Here is a 21,104-nt window from a genome sequence, read left to right as displayed (position 1 = left end):
AGTTCACTTACTACACAAAGAAGAATTAAGTTGTCTTAGGGTAAAAACATGTTGGAGTTGTTCATCTTTTCTTTTTTTAGTTGGTTATTTGACGACGCTGTATCAATTACTAGGTTATTTAGCATCGATGAGATTAGTGATGAGATGTTATTTGGCGAGATGAGGCCGAGGATTCGCCATAGATTACTTGGCATTCATCTTATGGTTGGGGAAAACCTCGGAAAAAACCCAACCAGGTAATCAGCCCAAATGGGGATCGAAGCTGCGCTCGAGTGCAACTTCAGACCAGCAAGCAAGCGCCTTAATTGACTGAGCCACACCAGTGGCTTTGTTCATCTTGCAACTCTGAGTAGTGCAGCTCGCACCTTACCTGTGAAGAACAAAGTGAAACATTTCACCTCGCCATGCTTCTCGCCATTTAATATGATGGGAAAAATTCAATCAGCCAGTGAGTTCCTTTCAGTGAACACAACGTGATAAACATTAATACGAGGAAGTAAGTTTCCCGGGCCGGTTTAGAGAAACAAAACACAATTTCTTGGAAAGATTTATTGAAACAGATACAGCAATTGTTGAGCTATTTTTTAACATACTCTCCATTGGAATTGAGGCATTTGTCATGCCGTATGATCAAATTTTGTATCCCTGTGTTGTAGAAATGTGCCGCTTGGAATCAGAACCGGTGAGTGACAGTCGTCTGCACCTCTCTCTCACTGTTAAAATGCTGAATGAACAGGAATTTCTTGAGGTATAAGAACGATGGTAATTGCTCAGCCACATACTGCTCGATACACACCAGATCTTCTGCAGAAATTCCACTGACAGGTGTTTGAGCATCCATCCTACAGTCCAAATCTCGCTTATAGCTATTACTATCTTTTCTTAAATCTCAAGAAGTTCCTGTCCAGTCAGCATTTTCACAGTGACAAAGGTGCCGACGGCTGTCACAAACTGGTTCAGATCCCAGGCAGCAGACTTCTATGACAGAAAGATACAAAAGTTGATCCTACGTTATGACAAATGTCTCATATCCAGTGGGGAGTATGTTGAAAAATAGCTAAAAGACTGCTGTATCTGTTCCAATAAATCTTTCCATGAAACTGTGTTTTTTTCTCTCTCTAAACGGTCCCAGCGAAACTTACTTTTTGGACATGCCTCGTATATGGGTTGCAAGAAACACACCAGACTTGGTGAATTGTATCACTTGTGTCAGCAGCTAAAGACATTTCCAGATAGATCATACGAATATTTAATGATATCTCAGTCAACTTTCATTTTATTATATCTTGACCCTAGCAGAATCTAAAATCCACATACATAGGCAACCCTTTACTGCTAGAGAGAAGTTGATAGTATCTCTCAGGTAACAATTATATCTAATAGGAATAATGTACAATAATTAAATTGTATTATTTATTATTAGCAAAAATATTCCACTTTTCATTTTCATAGTTTTCTGTCCAAGGGCAGGTCATTTAATACAAACTCTGCATTTTCCAATTTCCTATTTTTCGCCTTTCTCGTAGTCTCTGCATAGGTACAATTAAAAAATCTTAATGTTGTCCATCACCTGATATCTTCTGTCCCGAACTTTCCTCCTGTTCACCATTCCTTCCACTGCATCTTTCATCATCATCATCATCATCATCATCATCATCATCATCATCATCATCATCATCATCATCATCATCTTCCTAACAAGTATTAGGCCAAGTGGCCTGTTACGGTCTCAAACTAGAATTTTCAGTCCATCTCTTCTTTGGACGGCCTAGAGATCTTTTGCCATATGGATGGTAATGAAACAATGCTTTAAACTGCATCTTTAAATTTCAAAACTCACGATTAACTCGAAACCTTAAGCAATGGAAACATTTTGAAAACAAATTTGAAATCATTGTGATGATTTCTATGGGAATCCATAGTTCTAATAGACAAAAGTTTAGTCTCTCTACATATGGAAGTCTGCCAGGTGAAAACGCTCCTTTGTTTAACTAGCAGAAACTCGGAAACCAGTAAAGGATTTGAGTAGCAGCCACTTTTAAAAGTAATTTCCATTCTTTCTAAACATTTCTCTCACTCTGACCCCCCATCTGAAGTGAAAAGTAAAAAAGTTTGTCTCTTATTAGCTTTTGAGGGTGTCAATGCTGATTTTGAATGGATCACTTCGAAGTTAGTATTTTTCTTCTCACTTTTCAAAAAAGATATTGATTTCGATTTCTTTTTCTATGTTTTTCTTAGATATTTATCTATGAATCCTAAAAATTACAGCGTGATTGATTGTCTATCATAAGAGCTATGACATGATAATGTTTAACCGTGCGATGGAGATCACTCTCATCTGTTTGCTAAAGACTTTACAGAGTCCTGGAGAGAATAATAACGTGTTTTGCAACAACCAACCAATTAGAACGCTAGTTTCAGGAAGCTACATCCTGAAAAATCAAACCAGTTTGATTCCCGCTGAATGGCGTGGTGCTCAATGAGATGCGTGGTGATATGAACAGCTTCAACATAATTTTATGCATTATGAACTGTTGGTGTATTTCGTAATCTCCATGCAGCGAGGTGCAAGGCGTGGTGCGTGGCAAAGTGAAATACTCCATATGCTTATTCATAGTACAGAGATGTGAACTTTAATGGCTTTTACATAACTAGTAGCGATTTCCCCTATTGTTATGCCATTATGGCCAAAGTGAAAATTATTAATGAAAAAAGATATATATACGCACGCAAGCGCACGCACACACTCACTCATTCACTCACTCACACACGTACACTTTTTTTCTCGAATATCCTGCGCCCTCAAATAAGCCTCACAGGTTTACAGTTTTGCGCTACAGTTAGAAAGACACTGAAATGAAAGCATTCTTAAACAAAGTATTTTAAGAAACCGGAAGGGATTTTATTATCTTATTTTTGCATCCTTTCCCCCAAGAAACTTATTCCTACAAAGTGGGAGGACAGGCAAGAGTGCGAGAAGTAAAGAATTGAGTTAGTAAATGGGGTTCTATATAGCTACCCAAGCATTTAAAAATGAAAGCGGTAAACTGTGCCCGGCACATTTCAGATGCTGAAATGAATGGGAGAAGATGAACATTGCGCTCGCATCCCATTATATTTCTTATAGGATGTAGTGTCTGGCACAGATCGATGCTCCAGACACTGGTTACAACGCTGTTGGCTGCAACAATAATATTGGTGGTAGAGTTTGCAAGTACAAGCATAACTTATTTCTCTCTGGTTTTGCGATAGTAGATTACCGGACAAGTAATAAGTACTGAAAAAGTGGGGGAAACTGTGTAACTGCAATAAACAATGTAAAGTGTGTGCCTATAGTAAACAAACTCCCTCTTCACTTAATGTTTGGGTTAATTAAGAATTTTATTAATCCTTTTGACAAAAGTGGAAGTGCATTCGAGTACCTGAGAATAGTTTTTCCTAAGATTACTTAAGCGAGATTAAAAGAAGGTATTTTTATCCATCTTCAAGTTAAACAGCTCAGACACTGCTTCTTTCTGGGAATAAAAAAGGGACAAAACAAAGCTACGAATATTTAGTTTCTGCTAAGGAGCTATAAAAATTAGGTTGCCAAATGTCCCATAAAATTCACATCTTGCACTCCCACTTCGAAATTTTCCTGGAAAACGCAGGAATTGTAAGTGATGAAAAGGTGAGCATTTTCACCAGGACATATCTAAGATGGAAAGATGCTACCAGAGATATTGAGATAATCGTGTTGGGAGGCTGCTGTCAGTTTCTCTATGTCATGTAAGATAGAATTGTTTATAGCAAAAAAATCCTGAGATATAGTTTTGAGGTATGTTAAGTCTCGGTTTTCATATTGAACATTGTGTACATATATTGCACTGGTTTTTTGATTGTTTTTAACAGTAAAATTGAACTTTTGGTCCATTAAGCATACTGTTATGGTGGCAATGTAGTACTTTAAATTTTCATAAGTTGTTTAGTCAAAGTAAGCCAGGAGATAGTGGGGTAGTGTGGCCAGTTCCTTTCCCCCCTCTATTGCGTACATGGTTGACTAGTAACTTATTTCACTAATCAGACGTCAGATGTATACAAACAATTGTTCTTCCTCTGACACATCTTAAGTGAGATGTACTGCCTGATATGTAATAGATGTACATATCAGCCAGAACCTCAATCAGAGTTTATTTTCAATAAAAGGAAAATATTTATCTCGAAAGCTTGATTTATAGAGCATTTTAACACCCATTTTCGAAATCAGCAAGCCAGTTTCATAAGAATTCACTTATTTCGCTAGGACATACGAAAAATTAAGTTTTGTTTTTATGTCAAGTAGCTAGTGATAGTACTGTTTTTAATTGTTTTTATTTGTTCTGTAGGAAGCACTTTATAACGCAGAAAAGAAGATATCTGAGGCAGAAAAGCGAGCTGAAAATACAGCAAAAAAGCTGGAACTGAGGGAGCAAGAGATTCAGAAGCTCCAAGAGAAATGGCTTGAAGAAAGTAAAACAGTTAATGAGAAAACTACAGAACAGATCGCTATGGAACGTGAAAACACGAATCGGGTGAAGTATATTTCATTATATGACACCACTTTTTTATATCCGATCGCGTTCATAAAATTCATTCTATTTTAGAGAAAATGTCTTTTCTAGATAAGTGTACAGTTTGTCAGTAAAGAAGGAACTTGAAATTTTTCTTGTTTGTGAAAGTGTTACATTTTTGAACAGAAGACAAGTGAAGTAAAATGGAAATTAAGTCTCAATATTAAAAGACTGTTTTCTTTATTTTCTGTTTCTGAATCTCTCATGACTGCTGAGTATTGATTATGGAAGTCTACTCTCAACAAATGTCTGATATCATACTCTTTCTTTCTTATTTTGTTTGTGTGTGATTACTGTTTGCAGAACAATTCATAAAGAAAGGTTAATCAGTATAGTGATAGTTTTTGCTGTCAGTTATTTTAACACCTTGCCACCAATGTTGGTGCACTGCATGGGTGGAACTTTCCATCATATGTCACCAGTGTCCATGCATTACACTGCTAAGTGTATTCCATAATTTAAATTTTTATCATGGCTGCAAATGTTAAGATGTGGTGTATCTTTTTAATTGAAGTGCGGTATGTCAGATGGGCAGTTTAGTTTCAACTGATCGGTCACTTTTATGAAGTGCTACGAATAGTAAAGTGAACTGTTGTGTTATGAATTTGTGAATTGTGATAGATCTACTTATTGCAGAGCAATATTCATTTACCAATAAATTGTGATATTATTATGGGAGTGGAGTGAATTGTGTTCAGACTTATGAATTATGTGAGAGTAAATTATTTATCATTACAATGTACAAAATGAATTGTGCTGTGTGTTATGATAAAATAATATATTACTCTTTCAAGTTGTAGTCTACCGGTGTAGAATAGAATATTATGTCAGAAGAAGTTGCAGGTTCATCTGTAGTGAAACATACAGTAAATGACGGAAGCCATTTAAAATTGGAAAAAATATATATATCACATTAAGAAGTACAAACTACCTGAAGTGCGTAATTTTCTACTAGCTAGGGCCTAGGTTGTCTGATGTTATGGCCTCGAGATGGCAAAATGTTATTGAACATGTATGTTATCAGGAAGAAGATAAAATGTGGTAGCCGGACGATCTTGCAGACAATATTGTGGATAGATTTACGATTACTATGGCAGATGATTATTTCGTGATAGCATCTCATCCATCTGGTTTGGAAGAAATTGGCGTGGTGTTGACGAAAGTTCTATGATTTTGATTTAGCCCAAATACATTGGTCAACAGTCATATTGCACCAGACATAAAACTAAAAGTTCTTGCTAATTTCGACCTCCTGAATTCAAAAGTAACAATCAAAATGTTCCATCAGTTCGGGTTTTCGAGATGCACAATATAATTCATTTTCTATGCATTTTATTTAAAAAATCACCGTATTTTGTGTGTAACTATTTTGTTTTACAAATGTGAAGATCCATTATGTGAAAATAATATTAGTATAAGTAGGCCACCATGTTAGAAGCACTTGTAGAAAAGAAAATTATTTTAGTACCCTTTTACAAGTCTATTTGGAGGGGGTGAAACAGGTTCGCGGTATGAATTTGCTTGAGTTTACCTGATTTTACTTGAGATGTGTATTTCTTTCACTGTGAGTTTTAATTACATTTCTGTAGTTTATATTTTGCAATAGACCAATCTGTCAAAACGACTTCTAGAAGAGGAAATTGTTTTATTGCCCTTTTTGGTTTCATTTGGAGGGAGAGAAACAGATTGGCTATATGAAATCGCTTCAGTTTACCAGGAGATTTCCGTGGTGTTAGTATTCTGTGTAAGACGTGTATTTCTTTAAAGTGTGCTTTAATGATAATACTCAAAGTACGAATGATTTATATGTGCAGATTTGAAGGTTGTTATTGCTTTCTGTGTGAATGGGACAGTCACGCTCGAGATAGGCAATATAAAGTAAAACGACAATCACTGGAGACAGGGAAGAAAAATTTTACACATCAACCCCTTGCACCTCAAAGTAAAGTAATTTTACCCCCTTTACACATTAAGTTAGCGTTACTGAAGAATTTTGTTAAAGGGATGAATCATAAAACTGATGCATTTAAACATATCCAGGAAAAATTTCTTGCTATAAGTGACTCAAAAATAAAAGAGGGAGTTCTCAATGGACCACTAATTAGAAAAATAATGGACAGTCACTTGGAATCTTTGTTGGAAGGAAAAGAGAGAGCCGCCTGGATTGCATTCAAGGAGGTTATATTAAATTTTCTGGGTAACTGTAGCAGTGAGAACTATGAAGAACTAGTGAAAAATTTACTGTTGGCATATGAAACTATGGGTTGTAAAATGTCCCTGAAAATTCACTTCCTTCACTCCCACCTTGACTTTTTCCCCGAGAATTGTGGCGATTTCAGTGATGAGCATGGTGAGTGCTTTCATCAAGAAATTTCAGCTATGGAAAACAAGATACCAAGGACAGTGGAGTACCAATATGCTAGCAGATTATTGTTAGACTTTAGCTCATGATGTACCTGATGCACAGTGTAAAATAACATTCAGAAAAAGAAAGCTGTGATCTTCTGAACAGTGATTATTTAACCCTATTGTCATTATAGAAAGCAGTATTTTGAGTAGATATAAATTCGAAAATTTCTCAAAAACCGTAACCAACAGCTGTTTTTATTGTCATATTCGTATTCAGGAGGCTCAAATTATATAGAAAACATGCATCACATGTCCATCGCAAAAAAAAAGTTAACATTTGTTATGCAGTGTTACCTTAAGCTGCCATCATCATGCCCAAAATATAATACACAGTACCGTTAGGCTATTAATAAAATAGATTAATATGCTGACAGTAATTTAATAGTGAAGCTTTTTTTATATTAATGGCGGATACTTGACTGTTCGTCATTCACCCACATGAAGCCAGTTGTGTTGACCAATTTACTGATAGATTCATTGCCCAGAGTGCGCCATAGGAGACCTCAATCATAATAATGTTTAATGAATAATTTATAACTTCATATTTATATTTATAGTCCCGTCGCTCTAATTTCCGACAGCCAATCGCATTGCAAGTCTTCTACATTTAAACGTGTGCGTCTTGTGATTCGCTGGTGAAGATGTTATTCATTTCTTAAGGCTTGATAAATACTCAATATAATCGCCCGCCATTTTGGCTCTTTCGTTGGCGTTTGCAGAAAGCACATGAAGACGTTGTTTGCCGCTCAATTATTTGCTGAATTACAGTGCATTTGATTTATTATCATAGCAGCTATGACATGATAATGTTTAACAGCGTGGCAAATAGATTCCTCGTATGGTAGCTCGGCAACGAAAGAACAAAAATGGCGAACGATACTACCTACCTAGACTTATAGAGCCTTCACTTCCTAAGACGTAAGCAAAGAGGAGGAGTCACGCCAGGAATAACAGCGTTGCGACTATACATACATTTGTATTTATAATGTTTTACTTCTACCATAATTTTATTAGGCCTATAGACTATTTTGTACTGTGCTGTGTGTTACCACGCCCGGAAATGTTACACACGAAGGAACCGTCAGTAATATATCAGAAACGATCACGTGTGTTTGTTGATACATGGTACCCGTACCATTCTAAGAGCGGGTTAAGTATAGAGCTTGAACTTCAGTCCACTTGTTAAAGAGTCGTTGGTTGACTGAACAATAGTTGGTCTTGCTTCCTTTGTTAGATGCATTTGAGATGTAGCAGTTTTCTTACGTGTACAAATAGGAAGCTTCTTTTCTGCATTTTGCACTTGAACAATAATGATGACTCACGTTTCAGATTCAGCAGGATATGAGGAAAAGCTTTGAAGAGGAAAAAAATCAATTACAAACAATTATTAAGGAGACTAAGAAGAGCTATGAGCTCCTTGTAGAAGAATTGCAGACAGAAAAGAAAATGCTGTTTGAGCAGAATTGTGAAACAGATTCAAGGTTAAGGTTAGTACCTGATGCGTTACCAAAGTTACATACAAATAATATTATTCGATCTGTTTCTTGCATATCTTTTGGCTTCTATCGTACTAATTATGAGTACTAGCATTAAATCTGTAGCCCAAAAAAACTTAAAAGAATATATCTACATTTACGATCACTTTATAAGGAATATTATAATTCAGACATATTTTATTGTTGATTATATGAAGCAAGCCTATTGCTAATATCTGACAGCTGCAAAACACGCTTCATCTAATAGTTTAACAAAATATTGTATACTACAGTCACACATATATTTCTCATTGGATCGGCGGAAATTGTATAAATTGAGATTAATGTAGTGCAAGAGAAAAAGAGAGGGAGGGAGAGGGAGAGGGGGATATATATATATATATATATATATATATATATATATATATATATAAGGCAGTCAAATTGAAGAGAATGATAGAGTAGGCCTACAATGAAACTAATAAAAGAAACCATACAGTACGTTTTGTAATTAAATGCACGTTAATTAGAAAATTAATTTGCAAGTTTCAGCAGTCTGGTAACATTGCCAGCAACCTCTAACCTATGTAAGATCTCCACAGGCAACAGAAGCCTACGAGTCTGTGACCCTAAATGTAAACAAAACTTTGCGTAACTCTACTTGCTTATCACCATTTGCATATTTAATGTTATTTATTGATAATGTAACGAGATTTGAAAGTAGTGTTTTAATGTTAGCATCATTAGACATAACACCTAAGAACCTTAGAATTAATTGAAGCATTTTAACTTGCCTACAAAAAGCATGACATGAATTTTTCAGAGGAGATGTTCAAAATGACCACCATTCTCTTGTACACATGCTTCACACCTTCTCAAGCAGTTCAAGGATCCCTGCATTGTTTCTGATATCTTAGGCTGCCTGGAAAATATGCTCAAGCAGTTCGTTTTCTGTACCAATTTCACCATTGTACCACAATCTAGTATATACAGTCACGAAGCTCAATACGTAGGGAATATGCATCCATAGATAGTTGCTAACCACTAGGATCACTACTATTGCCTCATCACAGACAATGCGAAATAGTACTGGCACAGTCTATTGTTCTTAGTACCCTCAACAACTCAAGCTTCATGAATGTATATCGTCATTGTTCCGCAATAATCCTATGTGCAAAATTAAAAATTTTTCAGTAGGAAGAAAAAACACATTTATTCATGCTATGGCAGCCATACATAGGAGACTATGAATTCTTACATTTTCGAAACAAAGAAATATAATTGCGTATAGGAGATTTTATTATTTGCTGTATCACTATTTCTATTTGTTTTATTAGATTTATTTTTTTATTTATTTTTAGAGTTTTTTTTTTTTTTTTTTTTTGTTTTTATAGATTTTTATTTTATTGTATCCCCTACTATTGATATTGGATCCGTATGACCACCTATAGGTATTTATCCCTTTAATCCAAGTTATTTAATAGAGCAAAAATCTGAAAATCGATAAATATGTCACATAGGAGTTATTGCAGGAACAATGACAGTATATTAGACTGTGATTGTACACTCTGCTGTTCACGTCACCCCACAAATAATGATCCAGGGGTTTCAAATCTGGGGTTCTGGCTGGCCATGCCATGGGTCAAAAACAGCCGATCCAATGCAAATCAAGATTTCAGGTATAACTCCCTGTAAAGTTGATTTGAATAATTTCGAGGGAAAAATTGTTCCGGAGCCGGGTATCGAACCCAGGACCTTTGGTTTAACGTACCAACTCAGCTCAGCTCAGCTCAGCTCAGCTCAGCTCAGCTCAGCTCAGCTCAGCTCAGTGGTAGAGCGTTGGTACGTTAAACCAAAGGTCCCGGGTTCGATACCCGGCTCCGGAACAATTTTTCCCTCAAAATTATTCAGCCGATCCAATGATTCAGGAATTTCCTTCAGCCATTCTATGGGAAATTGAGCCCAGTTGTTAAAAAAGATAAATAAATAATATGGAACTAATTCTTGAAGTAAGTCAAAAATTTATATTTTAGACTGGCAAGCTAATTTTTATCATATTTTAAATTTTTTGGTATATAGTCTTCAAGTTATGAAACAGGCTACAATATCATTATGTGTACTGTCATGAGTCAGACCATGAAAGTGATCATCCTACATCAGTGGCCGTGTGCACCATTCTCGATCATCTAGCCCGTTTATCAGCAATCACGGAAACATGGTTAATTCTTGACAATGATCAAGTTACAGATGCGGTGCACCGACATTTTCCCTCGATCAACACAGCACCGTCAGCTGACGGTACGCTCGCTTGAGAAGAATCATCTGAGCGCTAGGTTACCGCATATAAAATACCGAACGAACGCACTCTGTCAATTATCGCTTCGTTTTTGTTTGTCGGACTGCTTTCAAACATCCTCGCAGTTTTCAAATAAGTTTCAATAATCATGGAAGAAAAAAAGAAAAGAGCACCGAACTTCTCACAGTTCGAAGTGGGAATTCCTTTAGAACTCGTCAGCAATTATGCATCAATATTACAGAATAAAAGTACTGACGGAAGTTCTCTGAGAAAAGCAGGCTACCTGGTTGGATTTAACCTCACAATTCACATGAGTTATACGTGTTTACATAATTCCACATAATTTGTAACGTAATTTATACAGTGGTTATTTCATATTCTTGATAATAATTGGGAAAATTTCAGTATACGGATACCTCACTGACAATTATCTTGAAATAGGCTACTAAAAAGAGCAGATTTGTATGTGTTTGTCGAATGCTCATCATCTTGCTTACGAAAAGACACATTTCAGTGCCAATAATTAATTTGGGAAAATTTCAGTATACGGATACCTCGCTAATAATTATTTTAAAATTAAAAAAAGAAAGAAGCAATTCGTCTGTGTATGTCGAATACGCATCATCATGCATACGAAAAGGAAGTTTTTAGTGCCAATTTATTTTGTGTGCGCAAGGTTGGAATTTTGGAGTAAGAGGGAAAGGAAAGTATCCTTGTTCTGAAATTTAACCATTTATTTTGTGTTCGCAAGATTGGAATTTTGGAGTAAGAGGGAAAGGAAGGTATTCGTGTAATTTCTCTTAATTCAAGCGTAAATAGCCTAATTGTCCAAAACGTCATGTATTAGGTCCTAATAGTTTCAAACGGCAAATCTATAGCTAATAAGTGATAATCTCGCATTCTACAAAATGGTCATTTAGTTTTGCTATATTATTACCGGCATAGAATAACTACTTTATTATTATGTTAACAAAATTGGACAATTAGGCCTAAATAATATTTTGTCCTCAGGTAAAGTCCCGGTCTTCCAAAGCAGAAACATGTATAACACATTAGTCTATTTTGAGAAAAAAAACATTTTTATTATTCATCTACAAACTTACTCTTTCTGCAATAACACCAATTCTGTTATTTCCGCAGTGATTTGCGTGTTCAAGATACATCATTTCATCTTCAATTCCATCAAGCACGTCAAATCGTGCCGCCATTTTGGTTTTCTCGACTTGACCATGTTCAATTCAAGATAATCAGTCCCACACCCGTGATCAAATTTGATCATCATCAACTCGCTTGTTTAACTTTGATCGAGATTGATACTCTGCAAATTGGCGTTGAAGATGGTCAAGTGCCGACTTAACCATGTTCAAATTTTAATTGAGAATGGTGCACACGGGCACAGATGTTCATATTGGGAGCTATATTTAAGCCCAATTTGAGTCAGTAAAGAAGAAAAAAATACAACTATGATTGTATGTGCTAGAACGGAACAGTGGTCACCGACTTCATATGAATTGAGGGCCATATTAATTGAAGAAATATGTCGGCAGGCCAGAACTCCCATTTTATCCTTAATCGGACATAATAGTTTTTCAAGTAGTAATATACAAGATTTATGTAGCCAGGTATGTTGAAAACTTACAGGTAAATTGTATAAAGACCCAAGACAATCACTTTCTTTTAATGTGAACATTGTGGTTTTTCAAAATAGTGTAATATGGATTTGAAGTCTACTGCCATCTCTGATGTTGCAACTCTTAGTGCATGCAACAATACAGAATCAGTCATATGGTTTCTCGTCTTGGACTTAATAAGTTTCATAGCAGAAAATATCACCTCACATATGTATGTACTCCCAAAAATTGAACACAGTTTCAGGGCCTAGATTCTTAAGAGTGGGTAATGTTCTTGAGACAGCAATCTCCAGAACTCAACCCCAGTTGCTTCTGTGTTGTTGAGAGATGGGTCAAACTGTAGTTCACACAACTCTAAGTGCAGCTGTACAGGTTGAGATTCCACTATACACTTCATAGGATTATTGAAGAGTTCCATTTCTGGTCGTAGCTTCTCAAAATTTTGAAATCGTCAGTCAAAGTCAGATATCAACAGCTCAGTATGTTCAATGTACTTATCAAACATATCTTCCTCTTCTCTGGATAGTTTTTCACAACTTGGAAAATGGATCAGTTCATTCTTAGTTAATGCATATTTAAAGAGACGTAATTTTCTCTTAAAGCCATCAACAAATCCCATCATTTGAAAAATTGTCTGTTTTTTTCCCTTGAAGCTGCAAATTCAAAACGTTCAAATGTTGGGTAACGTCTGTTAGGAATGTTAAGTCCTCAATATCTCTGAGCTTATATTGGAGATCAACTGAGCTAGGAACATGCTCTCGTAGGAAGGCAAGTATTTCATGTCTGAGTTCATAAAACCGTATTAAACATTTTCCCCAACTAAGCCACCTTATTGTGGTATGATGCGGAAAGTCCCCCATAAGCAGTGTCAAGTTCTTCTAAGAAAGAAATGAATTTCCTATGAGTTAAAGCCTTGTTTCCTGCTCTTATTATATTTGTGATTTTTGTTACTGTAGTCATAGTGTCACATAATTTAGTAGATTTTGCACACAGTGCCTCTTGATGAACAATGCAATGGAAAGCTGGCACATTGCCTTGTTTTCGTTTTAAAAGACCAATGAAACCAAGTACACGATCCAACCATTGTCTTAGCACCATGCGTAAGTACAGCAGTCAACTTATCAAATCCACCATACTCTTCCGTCTGAACTGCAGAAAATATGTCCTGTCCTTTACTTGTCCCATGCATAGAACACACTTTTAGCAATTCTTCTATGATGGTAATATCGTCTTGAATCAATTTTATAAAAACCAGCAGCTGACTTTGTCTGTTATGTCACCATTCTCATCTAAAGCTAGTGAAAAATACAGACAGTCCTTCATCACTGCTTTCAAGTTAGTAGATAAATGAGTACCGGTACTGATGTCTTCTATTCTTCTTGTCACAGTTTGTTTCGAAAGAGGTACAGACTGGAATTTCCTTACCACCTTATCTTTGTTGAAGACCTCGCCATTCTTAGAGAACATTGTTTTATGATCTCATCATCCGTGAATGGCTTCTTAGCCTTAGCGAGCTCATAACTGACCATGTAGGAAGCCAAAACAGCCGATTCCTGTAGTTTTGTTACATCACTAAACACCTTTTTTTGTTGTATAAGTTCCTTTTTCAGCTGCTCAACCACTATTTTACGAGATTCATAGAAGTGTTTTTCATATTTGTGTCGGTGATTTGTCATATAGTGTCTTTTGAGGTTATATTCTTTCAACACTGCTATCACTCGTAAGCAAACAAAACATTGGGGTTTGTTGTCTTTTGAAAGTATAAAGAGATAATCCAACTCCCATTCTGGATTGAACATATGGTTTTCACTGTCCACTTTCCTATGTTTTGAAAACATTTTGAATTGTTTAACACTGTAGGGCTACTTATTCAGACTTAAAAATCAGAGAATGACCTGCCAAACTAAAATTTCTTTGCTTCCCAGCCAGCAGATGTTGCTACCTAGCGGAAGAATGTGCAACTATGAGGATACCCTATGCGTGTTACTACCTAGTGGTAGAACGTACAACTATTACGATATGTTAGCTGTTAGCATAGATTAGAAGCAATGGTATTGGGTGGACCATTTGAAGAAAAGAAAAAGAAAAAGTGACAATATAGCCTAATTATTATTTATTAAATATAAAAAACTGGGAATACTACGGGAGCCATTCAAAATGGCTTGATGGGCCGAGTTTGGCCTGCGGGCTGCCAATTGGCCACCACTGTGCTAGAGTGCAGCAGATGACATTGGTGAAGTGAAAGTGATTGGTTTGAAAACGTGTGATGGTAAAAAGGGTAAAGTTTTTCAAAGTTGATGAATGAGATGTTTTTTATATTCCATTGGGTAAGATTATGAACATTTTGAAAGAACCTGCAATTGAAGCGGTGGGTGAGAATCTGAAAAAAGTAAGAATATGTTTTCTTCAATATATAATTACACAGAGATCACCATTTCTGAAATTAACATAACTATTTTTAGAGTAATTAATAAAAGGATTTTTGTTGAATAGTTGGTCATTATTTTGAATTTATAGAAGTGTTTGTAGAATAAAGAGAGAAAATCACTAAATTAATGCTGATTTATTTTAATTTTATTAAGCTATTATTATGTGCTTATGTATCTTGTTTCATCTTTAAAATGAACATTTAATGCACTCATAAAACCTTTTGAATGTACCATCATAGGGGATACTTTGTGCCACTTTATGAGCTTTTCTAACTTTACCTTGCTGCCATACAACTAATAATTATGGTTAATGACAAAACTTGTCCATCAGCATTTATCTTGAACCTTCTAGTTTAAGATCTTCAGGCTGAATTGCATGTCGTGTAATGTAATAATTGTTTTTGTTGTTTAGTCAACTGTCTGAACCTCAAAATTGATACCAACATGACACCACTTATGAGGCAACTATGCCAGGAGATAATGGGGTAGAGTGGCCAGTTCCTTTCCCTCTCCATTGCATACATCGCCAGTTAGCTACATATTACACTAATCAGACTTCAGATACATACAAACAATTGTTTTTTCTCTGGCACATATCGAGAAGTGAGATGTACTGCCTGAAAATAGATGTACATATAGTATATAGTCATTAGTGGGTGGCCTAAAGTTACCCCTAAAAAGGCTAACTTTGTGCCACATATGATTTTTGTATGTGGAACAAAGATAGACTCGAATAATTTCAAAGGCAAAATTGTTCCGTGGCCGGGTATCGATCCTGGGACCTCTGGTTGAATGTACCAGCACTTTACCAACTGAGCTACCCAGGAACTCCACCTGACACCATCTCAATTTTTTCCCTTATATCCACACAACTCGAGTGGGCTGACAAGATGCTAGAGACCCACATCGAGTGCACATAAACTATGTGTGCCTTGGAAATGTGGTTTTCTGTTAACGTACCTACAGTAACATACATATTATGCAAGTCTAGTTTTTCAGGTAAAGCTCTCTGTGAAACAGACTTGAATAATTTCAAGGGAATGTGGAGAGAACATTTTGTAGCATTTCCAGGGTGACTTTAGCACAGACTTCAATGATATATTTCTTTAAATGTTCCACATTCTCAATTTTCTCTTCATATACCAAGCTCTTTATGTAATCCCAAAAGAAAAAATCAAGGGGTGTTAAAGCTGGAGACCTGGCCGGCCATACTACTGGTCCATGCCGTCCAATTCATTGTCCAGGGAACTGTTCGTCCAATCTGCTGCAACATTTCTGTGGCTTAACCCACTAGAATGAAGAATGATATCAATTCTTTCCTCTTTCGATAATGCCATCACGAAAATCAAGAAATCTGTTACAGGAAAGCTTCAAATAACCACAACAATGCATTGAAACTGTCGCAGGTTAACCAAACAGTAAAGTAGGAAAAGTTAATTACCAGAATTGCATAAAATTACCTTTTCCAAAGTCTCCTTAGTACTGTACCATGTTACAAAATATCTGTAGTTGCAGTAAGTAATGTTTGTGTCATTATGACACTTATCTTTAAATAACTTGAACGAAGATTAGAGATATCTCAAAACAGATTGCACCATTGTTTTTTTTTTTTTTTTTTTCAGAAAATTTCACATGATTTTGAGTACCCACAAGACCCCCCTTTCCACTTAAAATTTCAAAGTTGCATCCAAAATGGCGGTTTTTGAGATAGCTGTGGACTAGAATCGAATGTGTCACTGGTAGAGCATTTGGTCTTACAAATACTGGTAACACCTATAGTAATCGAAAATCAAGCATATGGAAGATATTTATATGGTTCCTGACTTTTGATTCACTCTGTATATTTTAGTTCTGAACTTTTGAATATTTTAAAATCTTGTTTATGACTATATGTAACTTGAACTTTGAGAGTGCACCCAGAAACATATCTTAGAAATTTCACTAGTGTCCTGCATTGTTGGAACATGAGAAAGGCAACTAAGAAACCAAGATATTACAAAATTCGTCTTATCCCATATGAAAAACTAACTGCAAGATGTATGCTGAAATCCTTAAGTGGTTAAAAGGTGAAGGGGTGGGAATGGAGGACAGCGAATACTTTCATAACAAAGTCGAACAAACATGACATGCTGTCTTCTGCAGAGTGATCATCAGTGAATATCGAACTTTGCCATACCCTGCAAACTTGAACCGAATATAGCGCCTGCAATACATGATACTAGTTTCCACCATTATACTATCCGTTCTATTAATTGTGCTGTTCTCATATGCGTAAATTATGACAGGAACTGCCGTTGCATAAAATTTAAGCATTGTATCTTTCATGATCTAGTTCTTTAGACATAAAGATAACACAAATGCTTTGAAGTTTGTGAAACTTTTGGATTAAATCTATATCATACATATTTAATGACATGCCACATCCTAAATATTCCAATCTCTATTTCTGTTCAATAATTTTGTTGTTTATGACAGTCTTCAGTCACATGTGATGATTACTGCGAAGAGTTATACTTCTGTTTTATCTGTTGAAGTTTCATAATAATAACTTTTTAATTTTATTTACAAATATTTATTTCAATCATTTTTATTGTGCCACAACTACCCAGTCATCAGCAAATACTATTGTATTAAAATGCAAATCTTATATTTAATATGTATTCCTAGCTGTGCTTTCCATTCTTGAACAGCTGTGTTAAGATTCACATTAAAAATGTAGATGATAGAGGACATCTCTGCCTCACTCCTTAATTAATAAATTCAATTAGAGGGCTTTCTATTTGTGCATCATTTCTGAGGACACTTCTTTCATATATTGTTTTTTGATTTGAAGTATATGTTCTGAGCATTTCCTTTTTATTTTATTTCGATTGCTGTTACATAGTTGATAAATAAAACATGAGTCCCTAACTTAAGTTCCCTTTTTTATTATTGTTATTTGTGATACAGTATTATAAGAGCATGATTTTCTTTTCCTAAGTCCATTTTGTTTTTTTAATAGTCTCTCTCCAAATTGAGTCAGATGCCGAGTAATAATTTTCTGCATACATTGTATTAGCACTATTTAAAAGACTGATACCACTGTAGTTGTTATTTCACCGATTTTTTTAAAAGACTGGAATAATGGCTTTTTTTTCTGTTCTTCTGCTATGTCATGTTCACCAGCACTTATTCGTAATCTCTATAATTCTTAGCTTAAAAAAGTTCAGTGCATATTTTTAAATAATTCTTTGTTTCGATTTTCATGCCAGGATTTTTTTTTATTACCAAATGTATTTTATTTAGACATTTCAATGCTTCGTTAGCAAATCTGTGGACTCCCAATGTATACCATGTCCTCAATTATCTATACATGTCTCAAATATCTCTTTTGTTTTCTAGTATCTTGTGTAATTGTGGCAGTAATTGAATTTGATTTTGAAATTAACTAGTATAGCTACGTCTTTTTCTTATCCATCAAAGTGGCATTATATTCATTCCAGATTTTCATTGAATTTTCTTACTCCTTTAATGCCTATTTTCCAAGCATTTCATAAGCTACCTTTATCATGAAATTTTAAAATCTTGCCACTGTATTTACACCTTGATGTAACACTCATTGTTCTAATACTGATGTAGACATTGACAGTTTAATATTTGTGTGCCTTTTTTTTATAGAGCAGGTTTATATTAAAGCTACCGCCATTTTGTTTTAATGATTGGGAGACCCTTTATGAATGCTTAAAAATTTAATCTATTGAATTATCAATGAACTTCTTTCTAATGGACATATATATATTTTTTTTTTTTAACACAGGGACTTGGAAAATAAGATTGATTCCTTGTACAAAGAAAATTGTTCCTTGCAACAAGAAGTAACTATGTTGCGCAGTCAGAATTCGAAACTCGATGTTGATTATCATGAGAAGGAGAAAAACTTGAACTTGATGATGAAAAACTATGCAATGCTTGAAAAAGTAAGATATTTTTAGTATTCTGTTTTGGTATTAATTGCTCTTTCATTTTGTGCTTTATGTTTTGCTAATATTTGATTTTAGGTCTTTTAGTTTTTGTTTTCATTTCTTTCATTATTTCTCACATTGATTGATCGACTCATTTCTTCATTTGTTTGTTCTTTCGTCTATTAATATTATAATTTGTGTCAGCTTCCTACATCTCCTATTTTTACATTGGTTTGTGAAAATATCATTACCTTATATGATGAAACTATCAAGGATCTGTTTTGGAGAATAGAATTAGGATTTGGTGAACTTTGTTAATGTCCTTTCATGTTATTTAAATTATAAACTTGTAAAGAAGCAGAATATCCAAAACACGAATCTTAATAATAATCATAACACAATGCAAAGGAAGTTAGATCATATTTGAAATTATACCAGGCAAATTATTTGATGGCATATGGCAGCGGTCAGCAACTGTAGTACATTTAGTACAAGTCTAATGCGACTTCTCAACCGCCACCCTCTAGTTCACCTGCACCGGGAGGTTTAGCATAGAAGGTGAATGAGCTAGGTAGGTTTGCCGCGATCACTAGAATGACTGAAGGTATAAAATGCCGACCACTGACATAAGGCTTTAACCAAGAGAGACTGAGGTTGCTGTTGTGATGCTTCACATATGTTTGTGTAAGATGATGGGTGGTGAGTTCTATACATTAGCATGAATATCCAAAATAGAACTATAAGAATTAATGTAAATATGTAAAGTTTTATTTTATTCTTTCTTTAATAATGTTGCTGTTTCACTTTACAGAGACTCTATCAAATTGAATTAGATACACATATGAAGAGCTACATTATCGCGACTGTATTCTTTGGAAACTGTCATCAATATCACTGTTCTGTTGCTGTCAATGTTAATTGTTCATTTCTAGCATTTCATAGAAACTATAAATACTCGTATGTATGTGTAGTGAAATGCAAAACTTCTTTCAGAGAGTCGTTCAACATTGCAACACTTTCCAGTTCATTATGACATTTTTCTGGAGACCTGAATAACGACACATTTTTGTTTTGCAACGAGTCCTTGATTTCCTTGCAAATTCTTGAAACTGTATGCACATGTGTATAACTATACACTTCAGTGGTTGCACAGTTTTCTACAGTTCCTATTTCTATAGGAGCAGGAGTTTCAAGCACATTGTTTTCTTTTTATCCTTTTCATGAACCAAACTTTTTTTTGAAGAGTTGACGACTGTAAAATGTGCTTTAATGCAGCTTTTCTATCGCATAACATCATTTCGGAGCGCATTGATATTCATTGACTCAGAATCAGCCAAACCAGGCAATAACAGCTGAAACAATCGCAGGAACATGATATAAACAACAGTTACATCAAAAGTTTAGGTGCAATCATCAATAACAAGACATTCATTCCAGAAAACTCATTGAGAGATATCTCCTATTTTCTTCCTTGCCTGCAAGGAGATCTTAATTGCTTCCTTTCTCATCTCTCCCTTCAGATGTATCCATCTACAAAATTTATATTGTGCAAGGAAACTCATTCTACAAACGTCATGTGCTCTGCTGTAATACCTTAAAGAGCAATGATCTAATTGATGATTATTGGGATGCAAGATGGAGAAAGAAAAAACTCAGAAGTAGCTGAACATTCCCAACCAGCCAGTTGTGAGGCATGGAATGGCATAACATGTTCACTTGCAACGTCTGTTCTCTGACCATAACTGGCAGAAGACATTGAGTTCAAAGAAAGTTCACTTACTTACTTACTTACTCCGTGGTGCTACAGTTCTTGTAGAAAATTGGCCTCCTTACATAAATCATTTCAAGTCAGCTATCTTGCTCTTGTATTCACCATTGTATAACTGTGAACTTTCTCAACTCACACTCAACCCCATCCATCCATCTTGCACATAGTCTTCCTCTGCATCTTCTTCCTCTCTTCCTCCTGATTTTCCTTCTAATGCCTTTTTTTTTGGCATGCTTGTACCCGGCATTGTGCATTTCAGCCATCAAATTTTTATAATAGTAACGGGATCGGTTTCCTTATAAAGATAAAATATTTCTTTATTTGTTCTTATTTTCCATATTCCTTTATTATTTAACAGTCCAAATACTCTTGGACATTTTGTTTACTGAGAGAAAATGGTATGGAAAATTTCCTTGATATGTCCATGTCTCCTCTCAACCACTATATTCTTGAAAGACAGATAGATCTTCAGATCCTTTTTTAAGCCAGAGCAATAAGGAGGGAGAAAGGAATTCTGAGGACTGAAGAATCCTCGTCATTTTAAATTCTTTCAGATCCAATATTTA

At 35.2% G+C, this 21,104-nt stretch overlaps 1 protein-coding gene across 8 annotated transcripts in view; it reads left to right on the top strand.

Annotated features, from left to right (window-relative positions):
* The window catches only part of LOC138707807 (spindle assembly abnormal protein 6 homolog), a 104,202-nt gene that overhangs the window by 13,613 nt on the left and 69,485 nt on the right, over positions 1 to 21,104 (top strand). For all 8 annotated transcript variants that reach the window (XR_011334380.1, XM_069837744.1, XM_069837741.1 and 5 more), the window contains exons 5-7: positions 4,365 to 4,550; positions 8,328 to 8,485; positions 18,626 to 18,785. Coding sequence is in view for 7 of the 8 variants with exons in the window: in XM_069837744.1 (XP_069693845.1) it covers positions 4,365 to 4,550; positions 8,328 to 8,485; positions 18,626 to 18,785 (504 nt within the window). In the remaining variant the exon portion in view is untranslated. The remainder of the gene's footprint in view (positions 1 to 4,364; positions 4,551 to 8,327; positions 8,486 to 18,625; positions 18,786 to 21,104) is intronic.

The sequence above is a fragment of the Periplaneta americana genome, chromosome 10, assembly GCF_040183065.1.
Source record: "Periplaneta americana isolate PAMFEO1 chromosome 10, P.americana_PAMFEO1_priV1, whole genome shotgun sequence".
NCBI lineage: Eukaryota > Metazoa > Arthropoda > Insecta > Blattodea > Blattidae > Periplaneta > Periplaneta americana.
This window is presented reverse-complemented; position numbering and strand designations above follow the sequence as displayed.